This window comes from Lolium rigidum, chromosome 4 (genome assembly GCF_022539505.1).
Source record: "Lolium rigidum isolate FL_2022 chromosome 4, APGP_CSIRO_Lrig_0.1, whole genome shotgun sequence".
NCBI lineage: Eukaryota > Viridiplantae > Streptophyta > Magnoliopsida > Poales > Poaceae > Lolium > Lolium rigidum.
Genome location: NC_061511.1, coordinates 130,596,254 through 130,618,528, shown reverse-complemented (window position 1 = coordinate 130,618,528; position 22,275 = coordinate 130,596,254). Strand labels below are relative to the sequence as shown.

At 40.3% G+C, this 22,275-nt stretch overlaps 2 protein-coding genes across 3 annotated transcripts; both read right to left on the bottom strand.

Moving 5' to 3' along the window:
* Nucleotides 1–1,579: 1,579 nt before the first annotated feature.
* Nucleotides 1,580–9,779, bottom strand: LOC124705640 (pre-mRNA-processing protein 40C-like). Of its 2 annotated transcripts, none has more exons than XM_047237348.1 (16): nucleotides 9,369–9,779; nucleotides 8,314–8,460; nucleotides 8,005–8,199; nucleotides 7,371–7,890; nucleotides 7,141–7,280; nucleotides 6,990–7,027; nucleotides 6,724–6,802; nucleotides 6,140–6,607; nucleotides 5,732–5,815; nucleotides 4,169–4,309; nucleotides 3,914–4,020; nucleotides 3,696–3,807; nucleotides 2,945–3,088; nucleotides 2,716–2,862; nucleotides 2,515–2,637; nucleotides 1,580–2,116 (listed from the first exon to the last, which is right to left on the bottom strand). In XM_047237348.1, the coding sequence occupies exons 1-16, from the start codon at nucleotides 9,762–9,764 to the stop codon at nucleotides 1,832–1,834; spliced, it is 3,126 nt and encodes a 1,041-aa protein (XP_047093304.1). In that variant the 5' UTR covers nucleotides 9,765–9,779; the 3' UTR covers nucleotides 1,580–1,831. The 2 variants fall into 2 exon arrangements, with proteins under 2 accessions (XP_047093304.1, XP_047093303.1); XM_047237347.1 differs by having other exon boundaries at nucleotides 9,384–9,500.
* A 606-nt stretch (nucleotides 9,780–10,385) lies between these two features.
* Nucleotides 10,386–17,757, bottom strand: LOC124705638. Its single transcript, XM_047237346.1, has 8 exons — nucleotides 17,550–17,757; nucleotides 16,661–17,080; nucleotides 16,143–16,195; nucleotides 15,585–15,992; nucleotides 13,495–15,178; nucleotides 13,205–13,302; nucleotides 11,828–11,969; nucleotides 10,386–11,238 (listed from the first exon to the last, which is right to left on the bottom strand). Exons 1-8 carry the CDS (start codon nucleotides 17,737–17,739, stop codon nucleotides 10,631–10,633), a joined length of 3,603 nt encoding a protein of 1,200 aa, XP_047093302.1. The 5' UTR covers nucleotides 17,740–17,757; the 3' UTR covers nucleotides 10,386–10,630.
* Between the last annotated feature and the right edge of the window lie 4,518 nt (nucleotides 17,758–22,275).

The window sequence follows — 22,275 nt, the reverse complement described above, 5'->3', positions numbered from 1 at the left end:
CGTCAACCGGTGGGAGAAAGAAGAGGATGCAGCCACGAACCTTATCCATCACAGATCCGCTAGCTCGCCAAGGTTTAGTTTTTCAACAACCACAGCAAGACGATCCTTGTTGACCAAGAAGACTCCCATTTCAAGGAGAGACAATAGTTGGTCGTTTATCTTCTCCAACATGTGAAAAGCTTTGTGGCACCTCGCGTAGGTCTTTGCACAAATTGGAGTTCTCGCTGCGCCGCGGGCAAATCTGCTCATACCATGCCTTTATTGCATTCTTCATGAGTGAGCGAAACGTAGCGACTAGGTTGTCCAACTGTTGAGAAATGTACAGATCAAAGTCCAATTGAGAATCAACCATTTCCGACAAAGAAAAAAGTAATACTACTTCTACAACGGACAAAGCACCCTAAAAGGTAGACTAATACTACTATAAAACAGATGTTTAGTTTAATATGTACTCCCTCCGTCATCAAATAAGTGGACGTTTATCCTCAAACGTTATCCATAAAAAGCTGGCCGTTTGCCCCTAAGCCCAATAGGCATCCAAACATAAAATTATTAAATCTCTAATGAAACTTACTTAGCAACCAACCTAATACGAGTAGTCAATCTATTGTGTGAACTTTATGATGACTGCAAGATGACATGGCAGGGCTCTATAGCCAGGAGCCGGCTATGTTATTAATCTTGCTCTTACTTTACTTGATTACAGATAAAAAGAAAGGTAACGAGTTCAAGTAATCTCATTGTTCTTGGACTTATCTTCTCTAAAGTTCTTGATCAGCTCCTCCATCTCATATTTTTCCTTAAGCTTGATCTCAACTTCTCCCCTGAGTTTGAACGCCTCCATAATTCCATTATCTCCGGCGAGCTTGATAATCTTCTTCTTCTGTTTAAAAATACAGCCAATCGTCTGCGAGAGAAAACATTTCACTCTTAATCCAAGCATACAATTACGCAAAAGGAGGGTAGGAGAGCCGAAGTTACCTTGCTCTCTTGCTCCCTGACCCTTTTGGGCGGCGGGGGAGCTGTCCTTGAGATTTTTAAAACCAAGGAATTCTCTTAGTGATTTATTTGAAAATCTATTATGTACTGGATATTGTTCCATACAAGTGTCTCGGGAAAACAAAGATGAGATCATGCTCATATTTATAAACCACCGTTCAATCGTCAAGCCAATCCGGGGAGGGTCTTATCTTGCTTTACTAGATGCTGATACATCAATGCACATTTGCTTCAGAGAGGCCATGTGACAAAGGCTGATCAACGTCCATGAATTTTGTTGCTAAAATGATAGCAGCGTCATCGCTTCTGCCATCTGGGTCGATAATACCAGTATTTGCTGCATCAAACGCGTCCTGAGTTCCATCTCAGGCTAGACATCACTTATTATGGCATTTATGAAACACTTATTCGCTCAAGTGCTTGCGCGAGTTTGTGTGGGTGGATGTCTGCTACGTGGCTCGTTCACAATGCCAGGAACTCAGGCCGACACTTCGCTTGAAGTAAAAAAAAAATTGCACGTAAAGAGAACAATCAACATAGTATGGCACGTGCAGAAAACATACCCCATGACAGCTCTAGGTAACTCATAACTGTATATAGAAATTTATTTCGCAACAATATGTGACAGGACAGCATAAAATGGCACCAGGAAGGATTGAATGCCCAAAAGCTCGAAAAAAAAAAGTACACTCATGGTATCAAAACTGGTGATGATAATACAAGACATTTGTTGTTACATAGAGATGCCTAAAGGTAAAGGACAGACTACGCCCTGAATATCCCGAGAAGAATAATAACTAGGGAAGTACAGGTGGACAATTTCTACTATAAGTTACCTCCGCCTTGACGGATCAGAGGACCTATGTTGCTGTCTCGCATCGGTATCTGGTTTCTCTGTATCTGACTTTTTAAGTTTTCTTGCCATATCATCCACATACCGACGCCAAATAGACTCACGGTCTTTGCTCGCCACTTTATTGTATCTTGGGTCAGATCTCAAAAGGCCTTTTGCTTCGCTCCAAGAGCTAACTGCAGTCTTTCCTTCATCTGTCGTCCGGGTTGCTATCTCTGGGGTAATGGTCTCAGATAGAAGTGCCCGGAAGTCACGGACACAACGCTGCAGGGAAATTATAGGAACATCAAGATCAGTCAAAAGCATGCAATGACTTGAGCCTTAAAAAATTCAAGCTCACATGATAGTGATACATATGGCGATCAAAACACTAGCAACTCCGCTAAACTGAAGAGGCTTTGTTAAAGCAGCAGTGACCCAAGCATCAGAGTTCAACCAAATAATACATGCAATAATACCATCCATAAATACTTCAATGCAATAGTTCATGTGAACCTGCTGAATATTTTGAAGTTCCTCTATGGATGAAGAGAATGATTGGAACCGGTCACAGGCTCAGAAACCAGGAAGCAGACTTCAATAAGCAAACCGCCACAAAATACCAGAGCAATTTAAAATTCTTAGAACAGTAGCTACAGACAACCACAATTGTAGGAATTTACCTCATACAAGTCCTTGACATGATCACGGAATAACTTCTCAGCATCACCTTGGCCTAAGTCAGGATTTAAAGCACGACCTTGTGGGTCCTTTTCAAGTTTTGGCTTGGATTCTGTCCATGATGCCTGTGGAAGAAAAACAACATACTTACATTACAAAGATCAGTTCAGTTAAATATAGAGTAAATAAGTCAACTGAATCACCTTCGGGTCTTTTATAATTTCAACAAGTAAGGCCTGATATGAAGACTCGGCATCTTTTCTTCGGATCTTCAATTTTACTCTCTCCATTTCCTGCTCTTCCCTTTCTTTCCTTTTGCGAGTTTCGCGTTCCCTCTCCCTTAACTTGGCCTGATAATGCATACAACAGTATATGTGAAGCGACAATCAGTAAAATAAAGCATCGTAAAGTTCATTGGCTGAGTTGCCTAACTTGTTCATCCACTTTGGCCTTCGCAGCTTGCTCCACTTCCCGTTCAGCGGATTTAAGTTCTGCTATGTATTCATTGAAAGTGTTTTCTCTCTCTTCATGCTTTACGGCTTTGTACCTTGGATCACTCCGGAATTTTTCTTTCACCTGTAGAATGCAGTAGTAAGATCTATGAGAAAACCTGAGATCAAAACTATATACTCTAACAACACTAAATCATGTCCTATGTCAGAGCCTCAGAGGCAGCTGTTTGACTTGGTCTGTTGGTCAGTTTGCACTTCCCATAAGAAATGGCTAATCGGCAAGTTTTTTTCCGAGAACACACAAAAGGATTTGCATTTCATTTCATTGAAAAGGAAGACAACCTCGGCAAGTTACTCAGATCATATTATGAAATATCTCTTTTCTAGTTTTGACCAACCCAACGACGTTCCTTACAAAGCAAGGATTCATATTTCACTTGTTACTTTAAATAGGTAGAACGGAGAAACAAATCCAAGTAGATGAAATTTACATGTTTAAACAATTGTTTCAATTTCACAATAGGAGATTGAATCCATTCCTGTCAGCAATACAACAAGATAACAAAAAGAAATAATGTGTATCTAAATGTGTGGCCTAAATCTGCAAGTGCAGAAAACAAAATATCATCACGAGGCAGATAATTACATTATCTTTACATAAATAAAATCTGCCTCCTTTGTCATTTCATCTTGTTGCAATATGTGTAGTGAAGTGAGTACAATGAACTTACTTTGGTCCAACGGCTAGTCGAAATAATATCTTTACATTCTCGAAGCATTGATTTGAAGTCAGTTATGACAGCATTCCGTGCTGATTGAAATTTCTCTTCAATAGCCCTCACCCTGCTCAAACAATTGAAAATGCATCATCTAAATGTACATAGCCCGTTAATTTGATCTGAAAGATGAAACTGGAAATCATTAATTCTATATAAGTCAGTGGCCTTACTTCTCCTTGAAAAGAGCCTCCCTTTCTTTTCGATCCAAGGCTTCAAATCTTGGGTCAGTACCCCTTTTTCTTTCGAATTCCTGGTAGCCCATTTTGGGATCAACATCCTGCAGTTTATGTATTGAGAAGGCATGACATTCCACATAGCGGTAGTTCAAAGATATGCAACAGCTTGAGCCATTTGGCTATCATCCGCATGCCGTAATTTAAAGAAAAAACTCAAACAACTTGTAAAATCGATAGCAATTAGTGAACCTCAGATGCTTCTTCTAGTAGATGTTTAAATGCCTCCACAGCAGCCTTCTGAGCTGCTCTCTTCTCTTTCCGTTCCTCGTCAGCACGTGTTCGAACAAAGTGGTCAAATATAGCCCGTCTTGTTGAGTGGCTAGGAATAGCCTGTATTGGGCAATCCATCATTAGTATTATTCAATTATAGAATTACACTGTAAAGTTACAAGTAGCAGCAAGGACAGCAAAACGAAAATATATTGTGCCTTACTCAACAGCAAGCACTATAAAGTATCTTTCTTCTATGAGCATATAGCAATCACTAGTTCCATTTAAGTGAGAACTGAGGAGAAGTACAATTTAGGGCCTACTTTGGAAACTACAGATTTAGTTTGATCCTTTACAAACATACCGTACATCAATCACACTCAATGCACTACAACATGAGGTCTTGGATACAGCATAACTGGGAGTAGAAAAACAGAGCACAAATGTACAGTTTGACATTGCTCTGCTTTGTGGTATTGCGCTGCCTAATATAGTTATTATGCAAAATATTTCCTGATGCACGTAAGCTATTGTTGTTATAGCATTAAAGAGGTTGCTACCTTGCTATAACTAAAAATAGTAAATACTACTAGAAGCTTCTTTTAGAACCACAAGCACACACAGAATTCAGTTTTCCAAATGAGTAATCACTGTATATCTGTAGTCTGAAGGCAGATCACGATGAACTAGATTTTTCAGTTTTTTTCCAGCTTCAAGCTAACCTATAACCAAGGATGTTCAAAAAATGTTTGGATCCCCGTGGGTTAGTTCATTTTCTTTCAGTAACTACAAACTATCCGTCCAAGCTAGTAGGAAAAAAAATAACTACCTGCTTCCACGGTTTGGATCCAAACTGTTTTTTAAGAAGCCTACCTCTAATAGCACCTAGTGTCTATTAAGGAGATTTTCAATTTTTCCTTTAACTGCAATAATAGTAAATCTACACGCATAACAAATTATGACATCAATTACAGAAAGAAGGCACTGGCTTTTTGCCCCATTAAAACTTGAACTAAGTTAGGTAGCTGCGGGAATTTAGTTGGTTAAGGTAATTATATCACTGCCTTGAAAATAAAACCACAACTGCTACACCACAACCACCTGGTAGAAAGGAATAAAAAAACATGAAAATACTTAGATCATCAGTCAATAGTTACTTTTTTATCCTTGTGAGTTGTCACAACAGATAAGTCAATATGTGCTCAGGTTCTGGCCCTCTGCCAGGATTAAACAGAAAAGCAGACCACCAGCTAGGTGCAAAGCTATCCTCGATATTTAGTCATTCGGAAAAATCAATAATCCATTTAGAAGTTTCTAACTATATCACTATATGTTCTCGAGCAAAAAAACATCTGAATCAAAAAAATATATATGTGTGCCTTCCAAGTGGAAATCAACTACGAGAAACCCTACATGGAGTTAAGCAATATACTGAAGAAGTCTTTGTTGGCACAAATGGTAGTTTGTAAGCAGGAATATGGTCAATGATTTGGCAGACCACAAGAGGTCGCATTAAAGACAACGATGACGAACTTCACAAACCTTAAAGCGTGCATCAAACACTAGTTTTGGTAGTTCCTTCTCCCACTTTGAAAATGGTGCTACTCCTCGTTCCTTTAGCATCTCCTGCAAACATTAACAAATGCACCACATGCTGTTACTGCACAACACCAACAAAAAGAATCTAATTTGTTCCTATTAAATCATCTAGTTTCATTAATAAGCGACTTGTATTAAGTTATTTTAATTCCCAACTACATAAAGTAGAAAGAATGCTGTCCTACAAAAAGATCATGAAATAGCATATGGCTACAAAGTACAAACAGAATTGAACAAGTACCAAAGTTCATTATCTTGAACTAGCATCTCAAGGAAAAGCACATATCGTGGAGAAGCAAAAAGCTCCCCTAGCATATATCATGAAATCCGAGATAATGTCACAAGAATCACCTTAAACTCACGAATACAGTCATCTTTACTTGGACCAAGTTCCTCATCATCTGAATCTGACGAGGAATCTGAAATATTTTCATTGCCACTGTTATCCATTGATTTCTCACCGTTATTTGAGCCTTGTTGTCCCTTAGGTGCACCCTCAGCTCGTTTAGATCCATTCAACTCGGATGCAGTAGATGAAGGAGTAGCAAGAGGAGAGGACACACTGAAAGCACCAGCGTCCTGCAATTTCTTCTTTATTAAATCCAAAGCAGAAGGCGATGCAGAGGCAACTGTTTGCCGAAGTGGCAACGAATCACGGCCACCTGTCTGTATGGCAGGAGTACTTATTTCACCACTTATTTCACCCTTATTTCCTATTGTACCAGCATCCTGCAGTGAAGTTGAACTTCCTTTCAAGCTACCAGAATCAGCATTCTTGTTGAGCTCAGCCACCTCTGGCGGAAGTTGCCAGCTGCTTATCTGTTCATCATTGAGAAAATAAGCTATACATAATAAATTCATGCAATACTGAAAGAACACAACATTAATCAATGTAGTAGACGTGCTGACCTCCAAAGACATTATCAAGAACATACCTTTTGTTTATTGTCATAGTAGTATTTCTTTCCATCACTTGTAGTTACTATGCTCCAGTCTGTGCCAGAAATTTTGTCCCTGACAAAGTGAAATATTTGAGTTCCATGTGACACTATCATTCACAGGAAATTGTTTGTGCAAATGGTTTTGTAGAAGTCTTAAGAGTATAACGGTGGGAGGAATCAAATCCAAGAAGGTTCTTACAAGGCTCACATGCCAACATAAAATTAGTCAAAAGTAGGACAAGGTAAATGTGCAGACATACCAAGAAGCTGGAATTGGTTGAGCTGCAACCTTCTCGAGCTATAGCGAAAAAGGGGAAAAAATGAATTAGTTAAATTGTGATGCTAAATTGTCATGTCACAGACTAGAATGAAGTTATATTACTTGATAAAGCTATTCTTCTGTGCAACTACCTCCCCCTTATAACCAGGTGGTCTTTGATAAGTTGATTCTCCTGTCAATGCATTGTAATAATATAAAACGCCCGCTTCTGTTTTGTGGGCAGACCATGCATCAGAATCTTGAATTCCTGTAGTACTTTTGTGCTCCAGCCCTTCAGCATTGCACAGAAATCATAAGAACTGGAGAATCAATAGGGCACTAAGACTCAACAAGTGATCATCAACTCCAGTAAAAAGAATACCTGTTGGATGGGGTTCAACTGAACTATGAATGGGCTGCTCAGATCCTGGATTTGTTGACGGTGGTTCCTTGGGATCTCCACCAGTTGTAATGCCAGGTGGTTGGATGTTGGTCAAGGATGTAGTTACAGCAGAAGTTCCAATCATTGGTCTACCAAGAGGTCCCGGTGGATATGAATAGAAAGGAGCCTGCTGAAAACTAGTAGGTTGTGTAGGATATCCCCATAAAGGTTGAGGTGGAATAATACCAGGTGCTGAAGGATGGGATGGATAAAACTGTTGCTGAGCAGTCCGTGGAACAGCACCTGATGGTGATGTTTGAGGCAAAGAAGGAGCAGATGGGGTTGTAGGCCTCCCAAGGAGGCTTGGTGCAGTTGACAAGTTTGAAGAACTTTGTCCAGGTGCAGAACCCTCAGCAGACCCAAAAACCTCAGGGCGGGGTGGCAGTGACTGCATGGTATGGGGACTTGCCTCTGGGGCACTTGGGACATCTGACTTCGAAGCACTAGCATCTGGGTTACCCTGTAATAATTCAAGAAGTTATTTGCACCCATTTCATAAGATTAGAGCATATGGAAGCAAGCCGATCAAAGCATGCAATGTTTAAAAAGAAGCTGGGAGGCTTTAGGGCTGTGCCTGTTGTGGGTTGGCTCCATAATGAATATTGGAAGTCCTGGGTGGCACTGGAAATGGCAACCGAATAGATCCCAGAGGATTTGGTGCCATAGCTCCTGGGAATGGTCCATTTGGGCGAGGTAATTGCCCAGGAGCTGGAGGCTGCAAGGATGCTGGCCGAGCAAACATAGGAACTTGGACAGAATGGTTCATGCCCTGGAAGACAAGGTGGCATTAAGCGTTAGTGCATCACAGAAGAGGAACTGGTCATTAGAAAATACTGAAAGGAATAATAGTAATTCTGGTGATAATAAAGCCATGAGAAATTACAGTGTCAAGTTGAAACTGCTGACCAGTAGGCAGGCTAGCATTGGCATGTGAGGCTACATTATATGAGAAAGATGGCCTGTTCCCAAAATACGGTCGTGGGGCTGGTGGCTGAAGAGCTGCTGGAGGCATTGGAGGAGCCATCGGAGCCTGGAAAGGAAAAATGATAAGACTACTAGTTACGATAATCTAACTTGCACACTGTTGAGTAGTTTTGTGGTGATCATAAGTGTCAAATACTCATATTTCGTTACTCTTTTAAATGAACTGTTGCAGAAGCAAGATGCCAAAGCTGTGTACGCTCAGCTTCACTAACAATTTTTCAGTTTACTAATTATGAAAGAAGCTATAGGCTATAGAAATCAAACAAGCCCTGGAATTATCACTGATTTGGGTAGGCTTCTAGCATTCAGATGGTTTCAGAATATTTTATACAAGAGCTCCACAAGCTAATTAGGTTCACATCAAACATCCGTGATACAACAAAAAGGTAATCTATGTATATATTTTGCATCTGATAAAAAAAATCTTAGCAAAGAATGTTTCATTTATCAAGATAAAAACAGTGCAGAAGGCATAACACCACAATTACAGCAAATATGCAAACCTAAGAGAGGAATTTCATCGTCAAAAAACATGAACTGAGCATTAGTGATGAAGCTAACAGAAGCTACAGAAAATCCACAGACTAGACTAATATCACATGGAACTTGAAACATAATATCCCTCTTTAAACGGGGCGCTATATGACCCTCCTGGAAAAGGAACTACAGTAGGGTCATGAATTTGAAATTCTTTAAGTTCAGAGTGTGCTGCTGCAGTTGAAAATTGCATGTCAATTAACGCAACCCAATGTCAGCGGCTCAACACTTGTCATCAGAGCAAACAAAAATTCCGGGTGACGTGAACAACATATATCCCTCCACGGGAATTACAACATCACCTATGTGGATCATACACCAAAAAACGAAAGAAAAACAACTCTTCCTATACGAGCGCATAGAATAGCTAGGTGAAGCATGTAAGCTGAAGCAGTGGATAGGACTCGGATACTGTACCGGGGCGGAAGCTACCTGCTGGTGGGCCGCGCCGCTGCCCACCGGGCGCGGGGGCGGCGCCCTGGGCAGAACGTTGTAAGAGAAGGCGGGCGACGGAGACGACGCCGGGGGCGTCATGAACGCCGGCGAGGCAGCGAACTGCGGCCGCGGCGGCCCTGGAGCGGCAGCCGGCGTAGGGGAAGCCGGAGGAGGTGGCAACGCGGGACTCGAGGTGGAGGTAGGAGCGGGCGCGGGAGCGGCGGGGGCATCCCCAGCTGCCGCCGGTGCTGCCGCCGCTACGGCGCCAGGACCGGATGCCTCCTCTGATTCCGCCACTGGGGCAGCTGCTTCAGCCCGAGGAGGCTCTTCGGGCTGCGGACTGGCCGCGTCGGCGGCGGCCACCGCCGGCGTCGCCATGGGAGTAGACTGTGGGCTAGGGTTTTGCGAGGCGGACGGGACGGGAGTCGCGAGAGAGAAGCAACAAACCCAAGCGATGAAGTAGAAAACTTTTTTTTTAGCGAACGATGAAGTAGGTCGGGAACTTTGAACTGGCCGATCAGGTCTTTGGGCTCGGTTTGCAGTTCACTGAAACTGAAAGGCCAACCAGTCCTGCCATTACTACGAACTACATTTCACACGCATAGTTCAAAAAAAATCTACATTTCACACGCAAGCAACAAATTTATACTACTACCATCCGTTCCATAATTTTGGTAGAGATTTTAATTCAAATTTTGAACTAAAACCATTATGTAACGGAGGGAGTGTTTTTTTTGTGAACACAAAACTTATATAATACCATCAACAAATACGGAGAAGAGTTGATGTGCTGATGTCAATGGAAGAGAGAACAGTGACAAGCTACCGGTGAAGAACATGCAACCATAGCAAACACATAAAAAAATTGATTCTACAGTTCAAGCAATTTGTGTTTACTACAGATGCTGGCATGGTGTTGCGGCGGCGCTGAGGTAATGGAATAATTTTGTCCCATTAAATAACGAGTTTCCAACTGTGCACCAATGTGCCAAACCAATTCAGATTAAAACAACCTGTGTTACACCAGGATGAGCAGAGAAGTGCAAAGAGAGGCTACAGAACGAAAAGCATGAATCGGCTTACAAAAAACACATCAAAATTGGGGTAGCCTCGACACAGCGTTAATCTGAAACAGAATGTTACTACGCCTCTAAATGATCTGCTGGAACCAAACTAGTACAAACCCGTAATGTTGTGTCAGCAGATATGTGCAAGATGGACTAGAACTTTAGCAAAGGAATCCTCTAACTATCCGGCCAGTCCAAGCGCTCGATCGGCTCTCCACTAACATGCCATGCTCCTTCAGATAGTTCGTCAAACAGCTGGCTGTATCCCCAACCAGCGTAGCCGACGAAAAACCATAGGTCCTCGGCAGATTGCCCGCCTGCTTTGATCCCAGTGATTACCCGGCTGGTGGCAATTATGTTTCCATAATAGAGATTGGGTATGACTTGTGCGTAACCCTCCAAGGCAATTCTGGAGAGACTCACAAGGTGGTAGCCCTGCACCACAACAGGTCCACCGTAGAAGAGAGGGGCAAGCTTGATAGGCTCCATGGAGCTGTCCAGATTCTTGAAGGCGTCCCAGCTTAACCTCTTGTTGATGATTAGTCCATAAAAGCCCTCGCGAGAATCAGCAGACACAATGAGCACTCTCGCGTTATCAAATGGAACTGTGCCGCCGAGCTTTTCCGTGGCACCGAGGATGGACCCTGTGACAATATGCACCTTGCGCTTTTCTGGATCAGTTGGTGGATGGGAACCAACACTGCTGCTGCTCTTATCATTTATATGAAATTGGATCGTCTGTGGTGCATCATGTTGCATTACCATCCTCTTCTTCCGCAGATATCCTGTGTGCCAAAAAAACAGCAATGCGTTAGAATGTGTAAATACCACAACACACCGAGCAGTGGATTCACAAAAACTAATGTAATGCAAGAGTCAGCTGAGAACCAGTCGAGTAATAAATTATAGGCAATATTCCCCCAAATATATTTTGAGCAGATCTTTGGTTTCTTGACACTTCCAGAGGTTTTTTTTTTGCGAATTCATGGAGCTTTATTGATTACTCGACAGGATTACAATCACTCCGAAGAGTATTGGTGAGAAAACCTGGGTTACAATTGATCCACAGGCGCCTCCTCCTATCAGAACTAGCTTGTTTTGCACACAAGTGTGCAGCATTGTTGGCATCACGCCCAATATAACTAAAACTTAAGCCAGGTAAAACTCTTCTGCACTCCCTTATCTCGTATAAAATATCAGTATTCTGCAGACTGTGGTTGTATGCTTGGACAGCACATGAACAGAGGAATGGAAACTTTTGTGTGTACAAGGAACGGTAAATTTTATAAGAATGGCTTGGTACGGTAACAGATATAGATAACAGTACTTGGCAGATCTAAATTTTTATGTACAACCAGATGCTTTTGCACCAACCTTTATATTCTAATATATGGCGAGAATTGGTCACGTGAGACTCCAAAAATTCAATTAAATTGCCCACCGAAACTCCTCCTTCAAATGATATTGCGCTTTTGTTTTCTGCCGGAAAAAGCAACACCGTAGGATAAAACTCCTCCTGTATGCAGATGAAGGTTTTATGTCAATATTAGCCAAGATAAGCACGTGATACAAGAGAAATGGTCATGTCATACAAGGTAACAACTTAAGGTGGGCTTGAGAAAAAAAAGGTTTCCTACACTTCAACTTAGGCTGTTGAGACAACATGAAAGCTGTATAAAATCCTGAAGGAACTCTCAGGAAAATTGGGTGTGATATTGTAATAAGCATTCGATCATTGTAAAGGTAGCCCGGGGAGGAGATGTTAAGAAAAAACTAATTTATTTATTGACCGATGATAGATGGAACATGCCTCTGATTATATAGGGATGGCTTACTTGGTTTTCAATTTGTATGTTATCTAACCTCTAATTTAAAGGAAGCTAAACCGATCTCTATCTCTGTTTTCGTAGCTTATCTTTATTGATTATTGCCTGGTGCTATGGGCGTGGATGTAGCAGATATAACAGTAGAAATAGATAAATTGATTGTATGCAAACATGTTTTACACAAAACCGTTGTCTTGCATTAAATGACTTGAACTTCCTAGGCAGCATTCTGCTCAATGTTATGTCTATGAACTGACTAGGCAGAGGGATGTTAGGGCCAAAGAGGAAGAACTTAGCACAAACCAAATGACAAATTGGCCCTGTAGTATACAAATTTCTAGATAATAAGTATGCTAATCAGAATGGCCATCTATGTATTTTATTTCAAGCTCAACCACCTCCCCTTAACTGAACTGTACACATCAGAGTGAAGCTAATGGTTGAATGGCGAGGTCTTATGTGGTTATGCTTTTTAACGGGCCATCTTGCATTGTTATGTGAGCTATTTCTGTTCAGATAAACCAGAAAATAGCGTACTTCTTGCATGAATATTGCCAGTGGGAGTACCTTTATTACAGGTTATGACAATCTATCAGATTCACCTATTCTTTTCAGCTTAGGCACATGCCCTGGCTAGATGTCACCACTAAGTGTAACACGGTGCTACTACTCTAGCTAACCAACATACAGTTTACAGAGTTTGCTAAATACCATGCTCCCCGTAGGCCCAGCCTCTAGGCTACTAGCTAATATAACGCATTCCATGCTAAAGCATGTCAACAGAATGTGGAGAACTCCTTTCCCAATCAGTACTGTAAACTGGGCTCTGTTTTCTCTTACCACATGAAATTGGGCTCTGCCACAGGAGAGTTTTTTTGTGAACATGGAAAAGGTTAAGTACATACAATATGTAATTGATTAATACCTTGCCTGCCAATTTTAGTAACTGATGGCATTCGTTTGCTGTGCAGTCCATCATGTAAATAGTTGGAAGGCCCTCAGAGGTAGACTCTCCATTTTTCTCTAAACCAATACAATAATGGTTAGTGCGAAAATAAATCATTTACATTTGAAATGCAAGTAATACAAATTCTTAAAAATATTCTGACCTCTGGGGAAACAGGCTATAATAAAACATTTTCTGACTGGACAATGGCACATATATATAGTAGGATAGTGTTGCATTAGTGTTCATATATGAGTTCAGGTCAGTACCTTTGGTCTGCAAATCTTGAGCGTTTGCAACTTGAGAATTCAAACTTAGGAAACTTTTGAATGACCGGTGCAATTCACGGACAACAAGATCTGTTCTCTGGCAAAACCCACACCAAGAGTTGCTGAACAACACCAGCACATCCTTCTTCCAGGCAGATGCAATATTTTCAGCATTCAAAAATGATGTTTCATATTTTGATTCACAGCCTTCAAATCCAAAGACCAAGGGACAAAAAGTACTTGCTGTCAACAAAGGGATGGAATTTGCCTCATGGAAATCTTGATTGACAAACGGTGGCCTTGGGAGCTCCTTTGAACCTACGACAGGTGAGGCTGAACGATAATACGGAGAAAGGCTTTGATTCACAAAACTGTCAAAATAATTTGCCAAGGAAGGGTAGCTAAACTCATTTTCCTGAGGAAAGACATAATGCTTCTGTTGAACTGGATCAATTATAACCAGGGATGGGATTCTTGATCCACCAGTTAAAGTTCTCAGAAGCCTATAACCACCATCCGAAAAGAAGAACGAACCAACAAAACTGTTATCTGATATGCTTGAAGTCACCTGCTCTGCATATTCAGTGTTATCACTTCCAAGGATGCTGGAAGAGCTAAATGTCGCATGTGGAGAATATTTGCTGTCACTTTTTTCTTTTTCGTCATCCAGACTAAACACATCATCCTCACCAATGAAACCTTCAATTCTTTCAGATTCATGACTCGGGAATGAAAATACATCATCTTGCTGATTTGGTGATCCTGATTTCTCGTTGTTAGAATACACATTTCTCCTATCTGGTTCCAAAATGTCCAAACCTTCTGAAACAGTTTTCTCATCTGTGTGCTTCTGTAACATACCACGAACTTCATTGCTGCTATGCACATCAATGGAGACCTCTTCATGAAGATCAGGGCTTACATCAGAGGCCTCTTCTGCCTCGGCTTCTTGTTGTTCCTTCATTCCTGTATCACTACAATCAAGATCATCATTACCACAGTAATATGCAGGAGTTTTCTCAGTTATAGTGGGTGATTGTCCATCATCAATATATTCTTCTTCTGTTGCCTTGTTTTCATGCACAACTTCAGCGATGCCATCATTGACACTATCTGAGCTGGCAAATAAATCATCTATTCTATCATGTTGACTTTCTCGGATTGACACGAAATCCCCCACTTTGACTTCAGATTCATCAGAGAGCAACTTTATGCCAACATCTTTTGCTACAAAACTTATCCTTGTTTTCTTTGAACTATGTGCTGATCTTGTTTTGTGAATAAGTTTTGTTAGAATATCATATAAAGGGCTACTAGTACTATCTTGGCTAGCACCTTCATATGAAATACTTTCTCCATCTTTAACTACCATTACTGATATTTTATCCCCTAGTTCCATATACTTTGAAGTCAAAGCATGCAACCTAACTGTTCCAGAACGGGCATCTGGAGCTCCCCTAGTTGTGCTCGACACAGAAGGAACCATTTTGGAGTTGCCATTATTTAGATCACCAGAAATGACATAAGGTGGATAATTTTTCTGAACATACTCCCGAAGTATTTTGAGAGATAATTTGCTTTCATCTCTAGTTTTTAAGGAATCTGATAATCTATCGACAAATAGAATAGCTGAGGGCCTATTTGCTGGAAAGGTAGCCTCAGCACCACTTTCGTCAGCATCAATCTACAAAAATGCAAATCCAAAAGTCATGGTGTGATGCATGCACAATTAAAAGCACTGGATATTTGGATAAATCATGACAAAAGAAAACAACGTAGCAGCAATCCATATAAGGCAGTGCCTTTTACTAAATAAAACAAGGTATTCTGTCATCGAGATCAACAAATTACATAATCTTAGTATTGATTATGAATTGGATTGTTCTCTTCATATACAGCTTAAAAACATTTTATCAAAAAGAGATATGTTTGCAATAACAGAGAACCTGGTTCAAAGGTTTTAAATTACTAATGACAGTAGCACGGAAAATACATGGGCAGAATAGCTATCTTCATCTTGAAATGATATTTAGCACATATCATGTTCTTTTAGTAAATTAATTAAGCTCGTGAAAGGGATTCTCACTGACCTCCTTAACATCGAGATTATGATGGGATTGCAACAGACTTCTTAGGTCATCCCCTTCTTTTGCAATAACTGAGCAAGTTGTGCATCCCACATAATGGACACTGAGGAACCATGTCTCTGAATTGCTTTCATTGACAACATCCGGTGAAGGTAATGATGATTTGTCAGTTATAAGGCCAAATCGAACTATCTCTGGAGGAAGAAAGTATTCTCTTGACAGGGAAGTAAGCCTTGCATAGAAGCTTTCGAACTGTTGGAACTTTTGTACTGTGCACAGCTTTCTATTTTCATCAGTCGGTATTTTAATTTGATCTGAGACACTTTGATTTGCTATGGTAAATCCACCTTTCCAAGTAGAACCAGTAAGCTGGCCCCCACCTCCAAAGGACAGTTCTTCATCCTTTACAACCTGTTTGTAATCTCAAATAAGTGCGTTTTCGGGGACTCTATCCTGATATGTGCTCAACCTTAATAGTTCAGAGAGACAGGTAGTTCTCTCAAAGGAACATATCACGAATAATTAACCAGAGATAAATGTGACCTTCTTTGGTACACTTACAAGCTCTAGTCGGCCATCTGATTCTCTGGTCAGTGTCTTCGCAGAAATGTCAACTGTATGATTCCACATGTCAGTGTCGAGTTGGCATGAATTACCATCCATTCAAAAGTTTTATGACAATCATGGAGCAACTGGTTAATGAACGAAAAAAAGAACTAAAGTAGAAGTTTTGTGATGATCATGGAGCAACTGGTGAATGAAATGGAAAAGGACTAAACTGGATCAGTCCAAAAAAAAGTTAAGGCAGACTGGCAAGTGCCAACAAACTATGTCATCATGGGTTTCCAATTGTGGATATTTTACCATTTTACACCATATGTGCTTGTGGGATCTTGAATCATGTACTAATCATTAATCTTGGTCAATATGGAAACCTAAGCTTTGTCTTCCCATAAAAAATGTACTCATGAGAGAGAGATGTAGAAATCAATTTCAATTTTAACAAGGACCCTGTCACAAAGCAGCAAAATAGTACATACAAGATGGATGAACCATGGACGATTGCAGAGTTGACTAACCATTATCTGTGTGAGTTTTTGATGGAGTGGCCCCACTGCTTGTGTTGCTTCCACCACTAGCCAATCTGGTGAACCAACCACAGAATTCGGATAGAAGTACAGCTTTATCGGTTGATTGGATAAACGCCTCCACCTCTTCTTTGGTATGCAAAGGCACAAAAGGGGCCTCCTCATGCTTAAGTGACATGGTATAGCGTACCGAATATAATATATCACGTGCACGGAGCTTTCCTTGATACTTGAACGGTATGGATTGTCGGTAGTATATGAACTTTGTTCCTTCACTGGTGCCAATAGCATCAGATAGCAACTTCTCAGAATTTCTGTACACAACCATCAACTTAAGACGACCAAGCTCCTGCTTATCGGTTGCGACAAGGTGTTCTAGTTCGGCCATCAGTGATCTTGATTCACCATACCCTAAAGATGAACATACGAAATAACAGCTAGAGTAAGTCGGGTCTGAATTTCACGCACACATTTTCATTTGCTAGAGCATATAGGCTTACTCTAATACACTGACTGACTTTGGAACAGAAATTATATTTGGAAAGAATAATTACAGAGTTATGAAATTATGGGAATTATATAACTTAGTTTATGTACCAGCTCCAAAGTCAAACTATTTGGTAAAATTAAAAAGAAACAGCCAGGCTACATAAGATTGTCAGGACTGTGTGATTCTGTAGCATTTTGGGGTATGGAATCGCTCTGTAGGGGCAATAGATATCACATTTCAGTGACTGGTTACTTATCCTGACATAGTGACATTTACTTCGGTACTTCCAGATTTCAGAAAAAATGGGCCCAGTTTAACTACTTGACCTTAGCAACTACTCAACCAGTTGGAAATGAGAGCTTTCAGCTAGACACGGATAGGAGGGCTTACATGGCATGGTGACGACGAGGAGAACGTGGGGGTGGAGCCGGATCTGGGAGGAGAAGTTGGTCCTGGTCAAGACCTGCCACTCTGGGCGGCCAGCAGTGGCGCCGGAGCTTGACGCCGCCTTTGACTGTAGCGCGACGAGGAGGAGGGAGATAAGGAGGTGCGGCCATGCCGCAGCGAAGAGGCGGCGCATGGCGGCCGCCGTCCTCGCGGCCGGCAAGGGAAGGCGGCCGGGAAAAGGATGGGGTAGCACCGATCGTACGACTAGTTGTGAGTCACGAGGGGTCAAATCTGGGTCCGGTTCGGTCTGTTTCACTGTTTGTTGTTGCCGGGTTCATGCGTCCACCACCAGCACAAACGGTATTTTGTTTTGAGAATTATCGAAAGTATTTTTAATTAAAATATTACCATTGCTTGCTTCATTACTGTTGGTGAAGTTATTATTGAAAACTTCTATATTATTATATTGTCTAGAAAAATTAGAGCCATAGTTTTGACTCTTTCATGTAAGAATTTCTTCTATGAAGTATATTTCTTTGACTTTAGTATTGTGATGGCATTAACTTGGGTAGTTTCTTTATCCTTTAGAATATTTAAAAACTTATCTACCCTCGAAGTAAGTTCTTCATTGTTATCTTCGGTGATTGCATTTACCTTTTTTGAGGAGAATCTGTCTACATGTCACTGGGCATGGTTGGTTCGCATATCATCAAGAAGCCTTCTTGCTAGCTCAACTGGCTTGCTCATGAATGTTCCTCCTGTTGCTGCAGTATCAAGCATAGACTTTAACCTTGGGTTAAGGGCATTATAAAATAAATGTAGAATTAACCAATCCTCCATTTCATGACTTGAACAGTTCATGGTGGCCTCCTTCATCCTTTCCCATGCAAACGCTAGTGGCTCGCAGTCTTCTTATCTAAAACCTGTAATATTAGAACGCAGTTGCATAGTCTTTACTAGTGGAAAAAACTTAGTCATAAATATATTAGTGCATTCATCCCATGAAGTTATATTGCTTAGGCAAAGCTAGCAACCAATCATTTGCTTTTCCTCTTAATGAAAAGGGAAACAAACGCAATTTAATAGCATTTGGATCAACTTCTTTAATGCGCATTATATCACATATTTCACTGAATGTGTTTAAGTGCATACCCCTCTAAATTGGTTATGCTGAACCAAACTTAAAAGATTAGACTTAATTTCATAGTTCTCCGCTTCAACAGCAGGCTGAGTTATGGGTGCACGAATAAAATCACCATTGGGGATAGCATATTCCTCAAGCTTCTTTTCTGCCATAGTGATTATCTTTTTGGTTTTTCTTCTATGATTGAAAAAGAACAAGTAACTATTTTTTTTAGGTTTTCAAGTAAAAGTAAAACAATAAACTAACAAAAGTAAATAAAAACTTAAAACTAAAAATAAGATAACTAACAAGGTCTCTAGTAACCTTACCGAAATAGCAAAATTGCTTCCCCAGCAACGGCGCCAAAAAAAAGGGTTGATACCTTCGATCCGGATTACGGATTGTAGTATGGTAAGATTTTTTCCTAAAAGACCTAGGTTTAATCGAACCTTGGAAAGCACTGCTAAATGGTTTATGAACGAAACGTCTATAAGACTTTGCTAGTGTATTTTATCTTCAGTTTACCGGACCTATCTAGTTTAATTTTAAGGGTGTTGTGTTCAATGATGGAAATAGGCCAGAGTTAAGGTTTCACCTGCAACTATGCATACATATATAAATAAAGCTCATATGTGTAACAAATAAAATAGAGATAGAGATTTATGTGTAGCACATCCGTAAATACCCTTGCCCCTAAAGCCAGAGGTGACAAGAGCTTAATGGTCCAACCATTGTCCTTACATCCGCAAGCAGCAACAGTTTTTAAGTAAATATAGACCAAAGCCTTAAGCTAGATTATTGTGCTATGATCCCGAATGAATCACTAAACATGTATCGGTACTTTCCCCTTTCTATCACTGAGGTTCCGCGATAGCACGCCGTTCTCCACTCATCCCACCTCTTCCCTTGATCCTCTCGAATGATACGGGTACCTGCTGATCATCAAAGACGAGGCAAAGAGACAATGATAAAAGATCACAAAACTCGTATTCAATCTTTACACATAACATAATATTAGATGCACATAATTGTTGCGAGGATTCACCCCCACCCGTAGCCCATGAGGACTATTCACACATAATATCAAGATCAAATACAACATAGAAATCATTGTGTAAAATACTTAGAGTGAAATCACAATATTCTTACCATGGTCGCCAATTCTCAAGGAGATCTCTATTACAATGGTGATGGCCATGGCTATGAAGGAGATGGAGGATGGAATGGATGAACTATGGGGATGGATCTCCTTCGGTGTGTTGCAGATGGATCTGGTGGATGGCGGCTTTGTTTAGCGACGAATGGCTCTCTTTTCAGCGTCGGTCCCTCACGACTTTTATAGTGTTTGACCTCGGGAATGCAGCCGTGGGTGGTACGGGCGAGGCTTGCCCGTATCGATGCCCGTTAAAGCCCCTAGAACCGCCTTTTCGAGCGTAGTCAACTTTGTCATGCTCCTGAGGCAATTTTTTAGTAAATGCAGGTCCATTTGCCATTATGACGTGATATCTTGCACATCATCCAAAAATAGAAGAGATTGCACATCTTTGCATTGATTAGGCATTAGTGGAAAGTTGAGAGGTAAAATTAATCAATTTCCTGACTTAGCTATGAATTTAAACGCGAGAAAATATGGCGTATTTTACAGCCATCAATGTTCAAAGTTAAATAAGTTGGATGCTTATACAAGAAAAGGAGGAATGCCTAAAAGCTGAAATTTATTTTATGTATGGTGTTTCTAGTTTCACATGCTCTATAGAGTGATGATTTGTATTATACATAGATGTGCCTTATTCAGTGCTACTTATTGCTATTATACATAGATGTTTAATTATAAGTATCATTGTTTGATGATGAATGAATAGCCTATGGATACTATTGCATGCTTTTAGACCTCTTGCTAGCCAAAAGATTTGAATTCTTACACAAGCATAGACTTGTTTCCAAGATCAACTCAAATCCAATGTCTATCATACCTACCTATATAGCACTTGCTATTCCAAGTATAATGTGTGTGTTTTACCTCCAATCTTTTCAAAATTTATTTTTTGTGTAATTTAAAGCTCATAAGAAAGTAAGATTTGGTAGGAAAATACCACTATGCATGTTGTTGGTTTGACTGATTATGAGTAATGAGCTACACCGTAACCATATTTAGTGGGGAAGTCTTTCAACATTGCACTTTTAGGGTACTGCACCTTGCATTGATCATCATTTGTTTTGTTTTTTTGGTAGCTATCTCTTGTGGAATGAATGGTGATTATTTTAAGCAAGTAGACATGCATTGTTAGAGAAGAGCAATGGGCCGCTAACCGAACCCATTCTTAATCATGGTGGTAGTTTCAGCAACGAGCATACTTAATAGGAAGAGTGAAAAAAGTAAGAGAAGAAGAATTGTGAAAAAAGGAGTGGAAAAAGAAAAGAAAAGAAAAGAAAGAAAAAAGAGTATGAGAAAAAACTGAGAGAGAGTTAGAGAGGATGCTCAACGTCTGTTGTTCATGTCGTCCCGGTATGGATGGCCTATAGTTGAGATACACATCTCCTTTGGTCCTTTGTACATGCGGCATGAAGGTACCCCATTGCGATATTTGGTTAAAACATGTATATTGAAAGGTCTGGGTAACCCGAAGCTGAGTAACAAGAGGTGTAATCCTTAGCATTCAAGAAAGTAAGGCAACACTTACTCATAAGAGGTCAAACTCATGACACATAGATATCTTCATACATGAGATACTTGGTACACCATCATTATTATTATTATTGACATGAATTGCATATCTCAAAATCATGTTTTATGCTCTCTACTTTTATTTTGTTGGAGGTTTAGCACATACATTTCCTGCTTATTTTCTTGTGTTCAAGAGTCAAAAGTAATATTCCTGAAAAGAGAGGACAAAGAGTCTTCCAACAATCATATAGGATTCTTCTAAGCATGCTTTATGATTCATATTACTTATCATTCATGTTTCTTACAATGCTATTTACTATCATGCATGCTTTGTAGAATGTAAAAGTTATCAGATGACTTCATATTACTTATTTTCATTCTTTATTGACTGAACCTTGTGATACTTTGGATGATTATTTAGAAGCTATATATTATAAACTTCAAATTTCATGTTAGTTTTATCACCTTCATGCTCGGGACGAGCATAGGTTAAGCTTGGGGGTGTTGATGCATGTAAAATGCATACATGAACTTTGTCCTTTATCATATTGAATTCCCACATATTTGCAACATATATGATGATAATGTCATATTTTACATTGATTTGTGGGGATTTACCAATGATCCCCTTTATTTGGTTATAACTCTGCAGAACAGGAAAACCCTGTTTTGCGTATTTTTCACTTTCAGAGATCTATACGGAGTAAAATTGACCTAGGATTTTTTTAGCGTCACTTTTTCATCGGGAGAAGCACCATGGATGTTGGAACCACACCTTAAGAGGCCTGAGTCCCGAAAGACCCCAGGTGGCGCGCTCAGCAAGGTAGGGCGCGCCACCCATGCTCTTTTGGCCGTCGATCGTCCGATTGCCCTGATTCTTTCACTCACCGACGTATTTTGACCTAAAAAATCACTATATATATGGCCCCGAAGAGTTATCG